Genomic DNA, 17,056 nt, shown 5'->3' with positions numbered 1-17,056 from the left:
ATGTCCAAACCATTTCAGCACAACCTCTTCTGCTCTCTCAGCTACACTCTTTTTATTACCACACATCTCTTGTACCCTTTCATTACTTACTTTATCAAACCACCTCACACCATATATTGTCCTCAAATGTTTCATTTCTAACACATTCCCCTCCTCTACACAGCCTTATCTATAGCCCATGCTACAATGAAATGTTTGAGAACAATTTGTGGTGTGAGGTGATTTGATCAAATAATGAAAGATGAAATCAAGGTAATGAGATTATCAGTAACTAATCTATTTGTGAGAGATAATCTGTTTACTGCATGGTTTGTCCTACTGGATACCATAAGTGAGAGCAAATAGCAGCTCTCCTGGACATTTCATGTTCATTTATTCACCAGTTAGACACTCCTTTGATATAGCTAATGATTAAGGTAGAATTTCATACACAACTGTAGTAAGGTAGTAACCTTTATGACCACACTGTATTGAGTATGTATCATATAGTGCTGTACAGTATGATATGAACAAAGTACACTATGTACATGGTGTAATATGTTGCCTCATGATTGACTTTCTTGAACTGGTCAAAGCACTGTGAAGTAAAGGATTCAAGAAAGGTCAAGGACTAAGGAGTGTATATGAGACATTGTTTTGTAATTAAAATATGCTTAGGGTACATTAAATGACATCTGAAGCTATCTTATTTCTGAAAAATACCAGATTCGTGTATGGTATTTCATTTTAATATAAAGCATCATATACATATAATAACTATTTATATGGAACAAGGGGAATTACTGGACAGCTTCTTCAGTGAGAGAATGAAAAAAATACATATACATTCATTATTACTGTATGGAGAATGAGGTGGATACAAACATCATTAACTGAGCTACCTCTTTCTTTTGGAAAGGTTGACGCTTACACAATGTACTCATTATAGTATTTTGGAAATGATTATAACCAATGTTGGCTGCTTATATAATTTTTGTGATGGTGGCTCCAGTGTCTACTTTTATCTATATGATTTTTGCAGTTGCTGTGTACTATATGAAGTCTGACATTTCTCTCTCATTAGTGGTATGCTGTAAAAATTATATATGTAAGCAAGCTTCATTTGCTAGAAACTAAATATATCTTACTCTGTTTTACGGAAACAAAGAGTGAAGGAGTAAGACATTAATTAATGCCTGTCTGGTCACACCAAAATTCTGCTTTGAGAACAGAAGTCTCCTTATGGCCCTAACTCAACATAGGGCTGCAAGGAGGGAGAGAGAGAAATTAAAAATACCACCATTTCCCCAAGATTTGTTCACTGAACAAATTCTTTGGTGCCATATGCTGAGAACCTCACTAAAACTGTGCACTCAGATCCTCAGTCTCATGTTGAATACAAGACTACATCACACCTAACAACAGCTGCAAATGGCACCAGCTTTATAGACAATCTCATAATCTCTACATCACTAAGCACAATTTGAACTTGCTTTTTACAAGGCAGTTTTCCACTTTAAAAGCATAAGTGGGAGCTTCAAATCTGCTTATCTATATACACATTATGCTACAGTTGTGAATATTACCATCATTTGCACTAAAAATTTGAGTGAGAATGCAACATTCTGAGTGCTGGCTCAGAACCTAAGCAAACACCTATTTTTCAGAAGCAGAGGAAGGTAACTAAAACCCTTCAAACTCTTAAATGGTGTTGCTATTTATAAACTAAACAATATGAAAAGCAGTTCAGAGTTTCAGTTACCTTCCAATGACTCACGGCTTACACAGAAACAAACAACACGCAAGAGAAACGGGCCTAAATTGTGAAATGTTCTGTACTTGCACATATGTACCACAAAGGCTGAAGACCATTGTGATAGAATATTGTTATTGCAGGTACTAATATCTTGCTTGTCAGGTTCTTCAGTTCAGACCCATGTCTCATGCAGTGTTGGGAACAAACAATAAAGACACAAAGGGCTCAAAGTCTGTTTAACAGGTGCAAAAGGCAGTGTGGAACTCTACAGCAAACTTGCTTCGTCCACTGTCTGTGTAAGGCAGAGGCTCAACATAAATCACCTTCATCAATATATATATGCTCATCTTTTTTACTTTACCTGTTTCCAGCATCTGTTTCTGATCTCATTTGTACAATTACATCCTATATAACCACAGATTTCATCCGTACGATTATATTCTACGAGACAGTAGTCATTAGAAATGTCTTAGTACATTGAGAGAAGAGCTTCACATGAAAGCAGCTGCTGCTAACCCTTACATCTCTGAAGGTTGATCATGGATTACCATTAGTTTTTATTGAACAGTTATGCCCATGACATTATGATTAATTTCATAATTTATTTTCATTTACATTAACAACTCCCAATTTTGAGATATTACTTTTGTATAGCATAAAATCCTAAGACCGATAGATGGTACTTCTGGCAACAGCTACAGCTTTACTGAAGAGTAAATTTGGTGTTGTGGACAAGCTGACAAGATACTGGGCTACCTTCTGGCTTCTCTAGAAGAGTTTGGTCAGCATCAAGACAACTGCAGCTAGGCCCACAGAGGCCATGACAGTGTTTCCTGAATTACATTCATCATGATCACAGTGGCAGTAGGTTACCATGATGTCTTTGGTGCCAGTCCTGGTATAACAGCCACCCACTGGAGCCTTTGTTTCTTCAAGCCATCCACATCCTCGAACGGTTCGCACTTCATTTTGAACTGGGGATAGTTAAAGTGATTAGTTGTTTTAATTTGGCTTAACACACTGATAATATTTATCCATATATATTTCTAATACCTGTTCCCAACTGGAACTCTCTAAAGGGGGTGGACATAGCAAAAGAGTCTCCATAACTAGTGAACTCCAGTGCCTCTTCTTAGCCTTTAGTGCCTCACTCTTAACAGGCCACTGGCAAAGGACAACTCTAGTGCATTGTTTGCGGAAGTTCCTACCTAATATTTCTACTCTCTACTACTTCTTAATAATGCTCCTGCCTCAGGTGCCTAGCTGCTATTTTTACCTAATATTTTTGTCTACATGTTCCAACTTCTTTTATCTACTAATCTTACTATTTTGCCAAAAGGCAGGGCTAACACACAATGTTCACCACAGGAGAATCTAGTTACAAAGAATGAGCTGTATAAGTTAAGTGTGTTATGTGTTATATATGACAAGGAGAGATTCTATGTTTGTGAATGGAATGCCAGTAGTCCACAAATGGTTGTGGCAGAAAGGAAAGACAGCTACATGGGTCGAAGGAGTGCTAATTGACACAATGAAGTGGTGGCTCACTATGCAGCCGTCACTAACAGTCTTAATACCCCAGCCGGTACTACTAGTAATATACCTTTCTGGTCATTGGCTGCCTACCAGCTACTTACCTACACATTGATACAGTAACATTAAAAAACGATCCACTTTTAAAGACCTACTTTCTTCAGTAGGCCATTTGGCAAGGGAACCTTAAACATGATACAGTAGTTTTCAAAATATGCAGAGAAAAATTTAAGGTCATAAGTGATTATAACTGAATTTCTGGAGTAAAAATACCATTTGTCAAAGTTATGGGGACTATGCCTAGCATTCTTCTACCACCTACCAACTTTTGACATTTTTTGTTTTTGATCAGCATTTCTTATTTTTCTTGTACCTCTTACTGGTAACAGTATTTCAATGTTCATCTCTCTGTTCTATTGTACACAGAATAATAATCTTTTGTTTCTCCGCTGGCAAAAACCTGGTTCAAATCAACTGTCTAACACTTTAAAATTAATATTACAGAACTTGAAAAGATGGCAATAAACATGTAAGCAATCACTCCAACAGAATACTGTGATTTTTTCTTTTGCTGTGCAATTTAGATTTCAGGGTTATGTCTCCATATGACATTGGAAATATCTCAAAATCACAGAAAAGCATGAAAACCAGTTTTTGGATAAATTGCCATTACTCAGCTTTCAATACCTTCAATTGAAAATAATAATGAAATGGCAAACCTAAAGTATTCTACAAACATAAAAATACAATAAAAATATACTGTAAACTTGTCAAGAATCCTCAGGTCATGTAATGTATAATTCTCTAACTGGCTTGCACAAAAGATGCTTGTGGCATGAGAAGCGTGGGAGGTGGGCAGATTAGAAAGGGTAGTGAGTGGTGGGATGAAGTAAGATTATTAGTGAAAGAGAAGAGAGAGGCATTTGGACGATTTTTGCACGGAAATAATGCAAATGAGTGAGAGATGTATAAAAGAAAGAGACAGGAGGTCAAGAGAAAGGTGCAAGAGGTGAAAAAGCGGGCAAATGAGAGTTGGGGTGAGAGAGTATCATTATATTTTAGGGAGAATAAAAAGATGTTTTGGAAGGAGGTAAATAAAATGCGTAAGACAAGGGAACAAATGGAAACTTCAGTGAAGGGGGCTAATGGGGACGTGATAACAAGTACTGGTGATGTGAGAAGGAGATGGAGTGAGTATTTTGAAGGTTTGTTGAATGTGTTTGATGATAGAGTGGCAGATATAGGGTGTTTTGGTCGAGGTGGTGTGCAAAGTGAGTGGGTTGGGGAAAGTTATTTGGTGAAGAGAGAAGAGGTAGTAAAAGCTTTGCGGAAGATGAAAGCCGGCGAGGCAGCAGGTTTAGATGGAATTACAATGGAATTTATCAAAAAAGGGGGTGACTGTATTGTTGACTGGTTGGTAAGGTTATTTCATGTATGTATGATTAATGGTAACGGGAGAGGGGGAGGAATGGGATGTATTTAGGGAAGCAGTGATGGCTTGTGCAAAAGATGCTTGTGGCATGAGAAGCGTGGGAGGTAAGTTGATTAGAAAGGGTAGTGAATGGTGGATGAAGAAGTAAGATTATTAGTGAAAGAGAAGAGAGAGGCATTTGGACGATTTTTGCAGGGAAAAAATGCAAATGAATGGGAGATGTATAAAAGAAAGAGGCAGGAGGTCAAGAGAAAGGTGCAAGAGGTGAAAAAGAGGGCAAATGAGAGTTTGGGTGAGACAGTATCATTAAATTTTAGGGAGAATAAAAAGATGTTTTGGAAGGAGGTAAATAAAGTGCGTAAGACAAGGGAGCAAATGGGAACTTCAGTGAAGGGGGCTAATGGGGAGGTGATAACAAGTAGTGGTGATGTGAGAAGGAGATGGAGTGAGTATTTTGAAGGTTTGTTGAATGTATTTGATGATAGAGTGGCAGATATAGGGTGTTTTGGTCGAGGTGGTGTGCAAAGTGAGAGGGTTAGGGAAAATGATCTGGTAAACAGAAAAGAGGTAGTAAAAACTTTGCGGAAGATGAAAGCTGGCAAGGCAGCAGGTTTGGATGGTATTGCAGTGGAATTTATTAAAAAAGGGGGTGACTGTATTGTTGACTGGTTGGTAAGGTTATTTAATGTATGTATGATTCATGGTGAGGTGCCTGAGGATTGGCGGGATGCTTGCATAGTGCTATTGTACAAAGGCAAAGGGGATAAGAGTGAGTGCTCAAATTACAGAGGTATAAGTTTGTTGAGTATTCCTGGTAAATTATATGGGAGGGTATTGACTGAGAGGGTGAAGGCATGTACAAAGCATCAGATTGGGGAAGAGCAGTGTGGTTTCAGAAGTGGTAGAGGATGTGTGGATCAGGTGTTTGCTTTGAAGAATGTATGTGAGAAATACTTAGAAAAGCAAATGGATTTGTATGTAGCATTTATGGATCTGGAGAAGGCATATGATAGAGTTGATAGAGATGCTCTGTGGAAGGTATTAAGAATACATGGTGTGGGAGGCAAGTTAGAAGCAGTGAAAAGTTTTTATCGAGGATGTAAGGCATGTGTACGTGTAGGAAGAGAGGAAAGTGATTGGTTCTCAGTGAATGTAGGTTTGCAGCAGGGGTGTGTGATGTCTCCATAGTTTTTTAATTTGTTTATGGATGGGGTTGTTAGGGAGGTGAATGCAAGAGTTTTGGAAAGGGGCAAGTATGCAGTCTGTTGTGGAATGAGCGAGCTTGGGAAGTGAGTCAGTTGTTGTTCGCTGATGATACAGCGCTGGTGGCTGATTCATGTGAGAAACTGCAGAAGCAGGTGACTGAGTTTGGTAAAGTGTGTGAAAGAAGAAAGTTAAGAGTAAATGTGAATAAGAGCAAGGTTATTAGGTACAGGAGGGTTGACGGTCAAGTCAATTGGGAGGTAAGTTTGAATGGAGAAAAACTGGAGGAAGTGAAGTGTTTTAGATATCTGGCAGCGGATGGAACCATGGAAGTGGAAGTGAATCATAGGGTGGGGGAGGGGGGCGAAAATTCTGGGAGCCTTGAAGAATGTGTGGAAGTCGAGAACATTATCTCGGAAAGCAAAAATGGGTATGTTTGAAGGAATAGTGGTTCCAACAATGTTGTATGGTTGCGAGGCATGGGCTATGGATAGAGTTGTGCGCAGGAGGGTGGATGTGCTGGAAATGAGATGTTTGACTCAAGGACAATATGTGGTGTGATCGAGTAAGTAATAATAGGGTAAGAGAGATGTGTGGTAATAAAAAGAGCGTGGTTGAGAGCGCAGAAGAGGGTGTTTTGAAATGGTTTGGTCATATGGAGAGAATGAGTGAGGAAAGATTGACCAAGAGGATATATGTGTCAGAGGTGGAGGGAACGAGAAGTGGGAGACCAAATTGGAGGTGGAAAGATGGAGTGAAAAAGATTTTGAGTGATCGGGGACCTGAACATGCAGGTGGGTGAAAGGCGTGCAAGGAACAGAGTGAATTGGAACGATGTGGTATACCGGGGTCGACATGCTGTTAATGGATTGAACCAGGGCATGTGAAACGTCTGGGGTAAACCATGGAAAGTTCTGTAGGGCCTGGATGTGGAAGAGGAGCTGTGGTTTCGGTTCATTATTACATTACAGCTAGAGACTGAGTGTGAATGAATGGGGCCTTTGTTGTCTTTTCCTAGCGCTACCTCGCACACATCACACATGAGGGGGGGGGGGGTTGTTATTCCATGTGTGGCGATGGGAATTAATAAAGGCAGACTATGAATTATGTACATGTGTATATATGTATATGTCTGTGTGTGTATATATATGTATACATTGAGATGTATAGGTATGTATATATGCGTGTATGGACGTGTATGTATATACATGTGTATGTGGGTGGGTTAGGCCATTCTTTCATCTGTTTCCTTGCGCTACCTCACTAATGCAGGAGACAGCGACAAAGCAAATAATAATGATAATAATAACAATAATAATAATAATAATATATAAAATCAATATGATGTGGGATAGGTGGCACGTAGTGGGTATGAAAAGTTATATGATGTTACATGTGATGTAATATGATTAATGTCATGGGAGGTGGTCTGACATGACAATCATGAAACATGACAAATGGAGTGGTATTACAAAAGAAACATCGTGATAAAGTGATCTTCCATGATATGCAATGCAACATGACAGTGGGGTAAAAGTGACTCAACAGGTACTAGCAACATGAACAAGTGTATATGGGATCAAAGCATATCATGACGGGTGATGGCCCTTGACACATGATGACAGTGTTGAGAGGTGACACGTAGAAAGTGGTTGAACTCACTGCTCTGGACAATCTTCCTGCAGTAGATAGCATCTTTGCCTGCCAGATGTCTCCTGTTGAGTTGATCACAGTCGACGGTATCAAGTGTGTTCGAGTCGAAGTGGCTCTCCCCACATCGAGGGTCAAATGCGCTGTTGCACTCCCAGCACCGAATACCCCAACCTGCAGCATGCAAATATTTTTCAGTAACATTCTCAAATTTTGCATCACCTCCAGGTGTCAAAGGCACTCATAACAATTAACCTTGTAAAGAGATATCACTCAAGTGTAATTTCTAAACTCAGTCAACGTACTGGCCTGGGATGAATATTATACTTATTCTGTTATGTTACTTATGCCAAAGACTGTATGAGTGGATATCTCAATCTGTCTAACTATAATTACCCCAAGTGCCCTGGTGTTACTCAAGATGTCTTTCTAGAGGCTCCTGCTGTCCAAGGTTGCACTACTTCCCTATGCAGGGAGATGTGGACTCCTTTGGAGTTAGAAGTTCTTAGACGAGACTGTACTTCCAGTGATACAGCCACTGCCATAGGTGACTTCTCTCAAGGAGTAACCTCAAGCAGAGTCCGGTAACACATATATAAGAGTAAAGAGATGGTACATATATAAAGGATTAAGAGATGAAGCTACACAAATGTATAGTTCTCTGTTACACTCAAAATATGATCTCACAAACATCATTTTGACATATCCTAAGACACTTCGTGCCCACGATGCATCTATCATAAAAGAAGACATTGGGCACTTGCCCACAGTGCATCTACCATAAAAGAAGACATCGGGCACTTGCCCACGATGCATCTACCATAAAAGAAGACATTGGGCACTTGTCAACGATGCATCTACCACAAAAGAAGACATCGGGCATTTACTACTCAACTGCCCTGCACTTTTTTGTTCATAGACACGTGCAGCACAACACTTTATGACCTACAGTCCCAAACAGTGGATATAGCCAGCTCCCTGAGTGATGTAGGAGTCTAACAAGGATAAAATGGACTCCAATGGCAAGAAGGGAGGTATATAGAAAAAATGTAACTGGGTGTTGATGGACTCCACCTGCATGTTGTAACACCTTGTGCAATAAATCATATTTGACAAGCTTGCATCAACATCAATGAAAAGAAAGAATTCTATGGACCTTTTCACACCAAATTAGTCCACCTTCCCAAAGTACCATGTGCAGCTCAGCCTTAGAGCTGTTTTACTAGAGGATGTATCCCAGGATGGCAGGCAACAGTGAGTGTGAGTGGCTGCCCTTTGCCATTAGCAATAAAGACAATGGGTGCTCAGGGGCCATATTGAATTTGGTGAAAATGAGATTGCCTGATGGTTTATGTTCCTCTAACATACCAAGCTTGGACTACACCTGATAGAAACTTAAAAGAAATACTCTTATGATGCGGATGCTCGTGGGCAGATAAAGTTGCACATGAAGGAAGAATGAATGGATCTTAAGATGGGTGAGCTGAGAAGTGAATGGACATATAGACCCAAGTTTTACTCATGCATGGAAGCTTTAAGATTCTTAGAGCAATATTCATATGGTAATATATTTATTGGGTGGGTGAATTTTTTTCTATCAAAGCAGAGCTACAGCAGCTGGGTGTAGTGTACCTTACACCAGGGATGGATGGGGCTGGTATAGTGTACCTTACACCAGGGACAGATGGGACCAGATATAGTGTACTGTGCACCAGGGATGGTTGGAACTATGTGAAGTGTACCTTACACCAGGGATAGATGTAGTGTACTGTACACTAGGGATGGTTGGAGCTAGGTGAAGTGTACCTTACACCAGGACTGGATGTAGTGTACTATACACTAGGGATGGTTGGGGCTAGGTGTAGTGTACCTTACACCAGGACTGGATGTACTGTACTGTACACAAGGGATGTATTGTACCACCATATACCAGGGATGGATAGGGCTGCTTGCAGGGTACTGTACAGCAGGGAAAGATGAGGGTGAGTGGAATTTACCACCATGCACCAGTGATGGATATGGCTGGGTGTAATGTTCTGTACAATTGGGGTGGTTGAGGCTTGATGTAGTGTACCACCATACACCAAAGATGGGTGTAGTGAACAGAACACTATGGATGGATGGGGCTGGCTATAGTGTACCATATACCAGGGATGGATGGGGCTGGGAGTAGTGTACCATACACCAGGGATGGATGGGGCTGGGAGTAGTGTATTATACACCAGGGATGGATGGGGCTGGGAGTAGTGTACCATACACCAGGGATGGATGGGGCTGGGAGTAGTGTACCATACACCAGGGATGGATGGTCTGGGAGTAGTGTACCATACACCAGGGATGGATGGGGCTGGGAGTATGGTACCATACACCAGGGATGGATGGGGCTGGGAGTATGGTACCATACACCAGGGATGGATGGGGCTGGGCCAAAGGTATGTTATACCAGGCTCTACATTAGTCCCGAGGCACAAGCTGTAGTTGCCTCTGGTGTGGTTCCCCGGGACACTGGTCCTGCTGGGCCAACCCCCCTGTTACTGATGTGTTATGTAATTTCCCACGGGCGTGTAAGACCAGATCCCTACGGTGTTTGCAGGCGTCATGTGTAACTCTGGTTGCATGATACAAGCAGAGGCTCCGCACCCGCCCCCGGTCATGCAGTAGCAGGGAGGGCGGGCGGCCGGTCGGTCGGCCGGCTGCCTGGCAGGGCTCCCAACACCGCCTGACCCTCGTCAATATTGACCTGCCGCTCGTACCTTCAGCCCAAACCCAATGCTCACATGAGCAGCACGTCACTGTACACAGCACTCACTGTACAACGTGCTTGTGTACACCTATCCACTACACCACAGTAGGACACATCTCGAGATGATCCACACCGACACAGCATAGAATTTTTAAGACATGGAAGACCCGCACATCAACGTACACCGAACGTGGTTCAAATAAATACCGTCCCGACTTACCGAGCCATATTCCTATCCAGGGTGGACCAGCCGGGAGTGGCCCGCACCCCCCACTCCGTCCCTCCCCCAGCAGTGCCACACTTGTGGTCGACCTGTTAAAGGGGAACGACGTCCCCAGCCAGCCTTGTGACGTCATCGCGGGATTTGTGACGTCACAACAGAGGTCGGCCGTGATGGACTGGTATAATGTTCCCACCGGGGGGGTGTTTACTGTTTGGGGACGGTGAGTTGAGGTCCTCCTGGCCAAAACAAAGTCGACATACAGAGCTGCCTACCATTACAGTGACGTAGCAGCGTGTGTGTGTGAACTACACTGTCATGGTACCAGACGGAGCCAACCATAATCAGCTGACGTCCAATATTTCGTGTGAACACTTCCTTTGTGTCCAGCGAGAGGAGCAGCCATGAGAGGATAGAGCCTCACAGTGACGCACGCAGGTGGAGCTGCTACAGTTGGCAGGTGCTGACGACGGGCCTGGCCTGCGGCACTGACCGGTCAGGCTGGAGCCTCAGACACCGGTATGAGGAGAGCGGTTGGCGGTTCTGCTGTAGGGGGTGGGTAGGGAGACCTGCTGTAGGGGGCGGGTTGGCGGTTCTGCTGTAGGGGGTGGGTTGGGAGACCTGCTGTTGGGGGTGGGTTGGGAGACCTGCTGTAGGGGGTGGGTTGGGAGACCTGCTGTTGGGGTGGGTTGGCGGTTCTGCTGTAGGGGGTGGGTTGGGAGACCTGCTGTAGGGGGTGGGTTGGCGGTTCTGCTGTTGGGGTGGGTTGGCGGTTCTGCTGTTGGGGTGGGTTGGCGGTTCTGCTGTAGGGGGTGGGTTGGAAGACCTGCTGTAGGGGGTGGGTTGGGAGACCTGCTGTTGGGGTGGGTTGGCGGTTCTGCTGTAGGGGGTGGGTTGGGAGACCTGCTGTTGGGGTGGGTTGGCGGTTCTGCTGTAGGGAGTGGGTTGGGAGACCTGCTGTTGGGGTGGGTTGGCGGTTCTGCTGTAGGGAGTGGGTTGGGAGACCTGCTGTTGGGGTGGGTTGGCGGTTCTGCTGTAGGGGGTGGGTTGGGAGACCTGCTGTTGGGGTGGGTTGGGAGACCTGCTGTAGGGGGTGGGTTGGGAGACCTGCTGTTGGGGTGGGTTGGGAGACCTGCTGTTGGGGTGGGTTGGTGGTTCTGCTATAGGGGGTGGGTTGGGAGACCTGCTGTTGGGGTGGGTTGGCGGTTCTGCTGTAGGGGGTGGGTAGGGAGACCTGCTGTTGGGGTGGGTTGGGAGACCTGCTGTAGGGGGTGGGTAGGGAGACCTGCTGTTGGAGTGGGTTGGCGGTTCTGCTGTAGGGGGTGGGTAGGGAGACCTGCTGTTGGGGTGGGTTGGCGGTTCTGCTGTAGGGGGTGGGTTGGGAGACCTGCTGTTGGGGTGGGTGGGCGGTTCTGTTGTAGGGGGTGGGTAGGGAGACCTGCTGTTGGGGTGGGTTGGCGGTTCTCCTGTAGGGGGTGGGTAGGGAGACCTGCTGTTGGGGGTGGGTGGGCGTTCTGCTGTAGGGGGTGGGTAGGGAGACCTGCTGTAGGGGGTGGGTTGGGAGACCTGCTGTTGGGGTGGGTTGGCGGTTCTGCTGTAGGGGGTGGGTAGGAAGACCTGCTGTTGGGGTGGGTGGGCGGTTCTGCTGTAGGGGGTGGGTAGGGAGACCTGCTGTTGGGGTGGGTTGACGGTTCTGCTGTAGGGGGTGGGTTGGGAGACCTGCTGTTGAGGTGGGTGGGCGGTTCTGCTGTAGGGGGTGGGTTGGGAGACCTGCTGTTGGGGTGGGTGGGTGGTTCTGCTGTAGGGGGTGGGTAGGGAGACCTGCTGTTGGGGTGGGTTGGCGGTTCTGCTGTAGGGGGTGGGTTGGGGGTTCTGCTGTAGGGGGTGGGTTGGGGGTTCTGCTATAGGGGGTGGGTCGGGGATTCTACTTAGGGTTTGGGGTCCTGCAGTAAGGGGGTTGGTTGGAGTCCTGCTGTAAGGGAGGTTGGGGTTCCTGCTGTAGGAGGCTGTTGTCCTGCTGTAGGAGGAGGGTCGGGGATTTGGCTGTAGGGTGTGGGTTGGGGATCCTACAGTAGTGGGAGGGTTGGGGATCTTGCTATAACGGGAGGGCTGGGGATCCTGCTGTAGGGGATAGATTGGGGATCCTGCTACTGGTGGTGGGTTGGGGGTCATGTTGTAGGGGGCCGGTTAGGGGTCCTCCTGTAGGGGGAGGGTTGGGGATCCTGCTGAAGGTGGGTTAGGGGTCCTCCTGTAGGGGGAGGGTTGGGGATCCTGCTGAAGGTGGGTTACGGGTCCTCCTGTAGGGGGAGGGTTGAGAATCCTGCTGAAGGTGGGTTAGGGGTCCTCCTGTAGGGGGTGGGTTGGGGATCCTGCTGAAGGTGGGTTAGGGGTCCTCTTGTAGGGGGAGGGTTGGAGATCCTACTACAGGAGGTCCTGCTGTAGGGGGAGGGTTGGGGATCCTACTTAACCCCTCCACTTCTGATGGATTTTCCTCCATACAAGTGTCCCCTCCTGACCCCGTCCTTGGAAGCCCCTCAAGACAGGCGAGTGTTCTGCGGGGGGACGTGTGTGTGTGTGTGTGTGTGTGTGGGGCTGCGCTTTGTTCCCTCCTGATGCCTCCTCTCTCACCCCCGGCCATCCACGCTCCTCCTCAAGTGACCAGGAATTGTTAACACCTCAACGCCGGTCCCCCCCGCGCGCCCGCCCGCGCCTCCGTCCAGCGCCGTATTTTGAACCCCCTCCATCTTAGCCCGCCCCGCAGACTCGCATCTCAACTCACTGACTCACGAGGAGGGTCTCATACAAACGTGGAGATATATATATATATATATATACATATACTTCCTCTGGCACGCCATAGCTGATTGTTACCTGAGTACAAGGGAAGGCACGCAACACGGCCGTGGAGATCAATGTTACGTCACAGGAGGCGAGGGACGTGCCAAACTCGTCACGTCTTCCTTGTTCATTTACGAGGATCGTCTGGGTTCATCGATCAGGAGGTGTGAGGGTGGGCCAACCTCGCGGTCACTCACGGCCACACCTGACACCCACTTCACAGCCTCACTCAGCGGGCGCGCCGCTGCTCATATCTACCCCACCCTCACCACGACACCGATCTCGCAGCGACACACGGGTTCTCTGTCTACGCCAGAGGGACCACTACAGTATGGGAGGTCACCATTACATGTAACACCAACAACTTCCGATGTAGTTCAAGTAATGGTCATTTTGAACCATCTTGCCCCTGGCTCCGGCAGAAGTGAAGCTTGCTATGCATTAGCGAACACCTGCTGAAGGGTACGAGACGCTGTCCCCCATTGATATAGGACACCTACAGTAGGGTATGTCGGACGCCCTGCGTTCGACACATACACTTCCAAGGTCACTATTCCCAAGGGGAGGGTGTCAAGATATCCACCTTCAAGTACGACCTTCTCTCGGTGTCCTCCATCCCTGGGGGGGGCCTGAGCCTTCCTCACGAGCCTGGATCATCCCCTCCGACCCTGACACATTACCCTCCGGGGAGGAGCGGGGCGCCCACCGGATCACCACCACCACCCAGTCTTCAGCGCCGACCACAAGCAGCTGTGCCACACAGCAGTAATACACACACACGTTCATTTATCACAGGACAAGGTACCCCGAGGCCCCTAAGAAGGTGAAGAAAAGGGGTCCCCCAAGGGCGTCTGGTCTGCTGTGATGGGCTCCCCCCCTCCCAAGAGAGACGACGGTAGACGGACACGCCCATCGAGTGTCTGTTGGAGACCCCGCCCTCATGACGGACACAGGATAGACAAGCCAACAGGAGACCTGGCACAGTCTATCACGAAGACGATCCACGAAAACCAATTCCATCTAAAACACATGAAGTAAGAGGATTGAAAGCGATCCCACATACAAGCTTTATAAATAGACGATAACAAAGATAAAAATCTGTTTCTTATCTCTCAAAAGGCTGTGTGTAATGTCACCCACACCCGTCCCTCACGCAGACCCTCCCAGCGAAGGCATACTGATGAGGTGGGTATGACGTCACGCACCCCCCAACTTCCTGGTGACGTACGAGTGACGTCATGACCCAACCCCGCGCCCTCCAGACGTCACGCCCACCAGCTGAAGTGGAGGGGAGGGGCCCCCCCAACCCCTCACCAACACCAGCAAATAAAATTTCCTCTTTCTTTTTTTTGTTTTAAACTTGTTTGTAATTACTTATTTGTCCCGTGCGGGGAGAGAAAGTTTGAAGCTGGCGAGACCCACAACTTTGGAGCATTCTCTACTGTCGTACAACTTTTTGAACTTTTCTGTCTGTTGTAAATGGATCTGTCATGTCTTAATTATTTCTGATTCCCTTCGTTACTGCTCTTACATAACTATATATATATATATATATATATATATATATATATATATATATATATATATATATATATATATATATAATGTATATATATATATATATATATATATATATATATATATATATATATATATATATATATATATATATATATATAAAACTATTTATATAACTATAAATTTATATAACTTCGTTACTGGGTCGGGTGGCCACAACCCATGCATGGCATGCGCACGTCAGTTCTACCTCCCTTAGTTAAGACGGTACGACCACTGAGCAAGACGGTACGACCGTTCAGCAGGGACGGTACGACCACTGGGTAACGCGGTGCGACCCTTCGTCCACACACGAAGGCCATATAGCATGACTCACGTCAGGATGTGTGGCGTTCGTGAGGCCGACAGTGTGGCGTTCGTGAGGCCGAGAGTGTGGCGTTCGTGAGGCCGACAGTGTGGCGTTCGTGAGGCCGAGAGTGTGGCGTTCGTGAGGCCGACAGTGTGGCGTTCGTGCGTGCGGTGGGGGACGCGGGTGTTAGCGTGGCTTTGCCCTGGGTGATGCGTGAGGGCGGGTGATACGTGAGGGCGGGTGATGCGTGAGGGTGGGTGATGCGTGAGGGCGGGTGATGCGTGAGGGCGGGTGATACGTGAGGGCGGGTGATGCGTGAGGTTGAGTGATGCGTGAGGACGGGTGATGCGTGAGGGCAGGTGATGCGTGAGGGCGGGTGATGCGTGAGGGCAGGTGATGCGTGAGGGCGGGTGATGCGTGAGGGCGGGTGATGCGTGAGGGTGGGTGATGCGTGAGGACGGGTGATGCGTGAGGGCGGGTGATGCGTGAGGTTGAGTGATGCGTGAGGACGGGTGATGCGTGAGGGTGGGTGATGCGTGAGGGCGGGTGATGCATGAGGGCGGGTGATGCATGAGGGTGGGTGATGCGTGAGGGCGGGTGATGCATGAGGGCGGGTGATGCATGAGGGCGGGTGATGCGTGAGGGCGGGTGATGCGTGAGGGCGGGTGATGCGTGAGGGCGGGTGATGCATGAGGGCGGGTGATGCATGAGGGCGGGTGATGCATGAGGGCGGGTGATGCATGAGGGCGGGTGATGCGTGAGGGCGGGTGATGCGTGAGGACCAATGTATGAGCGGTGGTGAGACCGTGTCCAGCACGGCCTCTCCTCTCACCCAGTACGATCAATTACTTCCCACCGAACACGCAGACCCCCCCAGACACCCCAGACACAACCCCCCCACACACACACCCCAGAGTATGAGGAATTGATTTCCTGGGTCCTCCTGGGGAGCTTGGCCGCTGGCCCAGAAGGGGGAGCAGGCCGGCCGGCCAGCGGGCCGGACCGGGCCGACACCAACCCTCACCACAGTCCTCCTGTACCAGGGTTTTCCTTCACTTTACTTAGCCATAAATAATCAAGTAACGAAATTATCATTCTTGCGTCGCTCAGGGGCGCTCGTGCAAGGCAGGTGCCGCCCCCACCCTCCTCCTCCAGCACTTCTGCTGCCTGCTCCCTCGTGGAGGCAAGCCGGGGCAACACACAGCTGCTGAGGAGCAGACGTGGGCAGCAGCGGGAGTGTCGTCTGTTAGCGGCAGAGGTCGGTCTGCTTCGCCGCGAAGACGGTGGCCAGCGATGGAAGATGGTACTCACTGACCAGCGCACACTCACGCACCCCAGTGGCAGTGTGGTGGCTCCGAGAGAGAGAGAGAGAGAGAGAGAGAGAGAGAGAGAGAGAGAGAGAGAGAGAGGGAGAGAGAGAGAGAGAGAGTAGTAGTAGTAGTAGCTGTGTGGTGTCTGTGTTTGTACCTGCGGTCTGCCTGTCTGTACCAGGAGTGTCTGTGTCTGTCTGCTTGTAGTGTCTGTGTCTGTCTGCTTGTAGTGTCTTGTACTTATCTCCTTGCACGACATTTTGCACGGCATGGGGGGGGGGGGGATGGAGAAGCTTGTACACTCGTGTGGCCCCGTGTTGTGAACAAGTTCAACAATCGTCCATCATGTGACAGTCGTGCAGGCTGGCTAAGTACTGGTTAATTCCCTCCCTCAGTGTATTCCACTCGTACAGAGGGCCTGCCTGGCATCTGTTCTCACATAGTTCTTGATTGGTTTCATGTTTTGGCCCCTGTTCGCTATTCACATCATCAAACTGGTATGAAAGCTTTTAAGGTTGTGATTAG

General features: G+C 47.4%; 1 protein-coding gene across 1 annotated transcript in view; it reads right to left on the bottom strand.

Annotated features, from left to right (window-relative positions):
* Nucleotides 1-437: 437 nt before the first annotated feature.
* LOC139756759 (UPAR/Ly6 domain-containing protein crok-like) overlaps nt 438-17,056 on the bottom strand; it is a 44,288-nt gene continuing 27,669 nt past the window's right edge. The window contains exons 2-3 of the mRNA XM_071676516.1: nt 7,566-7,727; nt 438-2,709 (exon numbers count right to left, since the gene is read on the bottom strand). Of these exons, the coding sequence (XP_071532617.1) occupies nt 2,504-2,709; nt 7,566-7,727 (368 nt within the window). The 3' untranslated portion in view covers nt 438-2,503. The remainder of the gene's footprint in view (nt 2,710-7,565; nt 7,728-17,056) is intronic.

The sequence above is a fragment of the Panulirus ornatus genome, chromosome 23 (assembly GCF_036320965.1).
Source record: "Panulirus ornatus isolate Po-2019 chromosome 23, ASM3632096v1, whole genome shotgun sequence".
NCBI classification, from domain to species: domain Eukaryota; kingdom Metazoa; phylum Arthropoda; class Malacostraca; order Decapoda; family Palinuridae; genus Panulirus; species Panulirus ornatus.
Note: the sequence above shows the minus strand (reverse complement) of the source record. Positions and strands in the feature narration are given on the sequence as shown.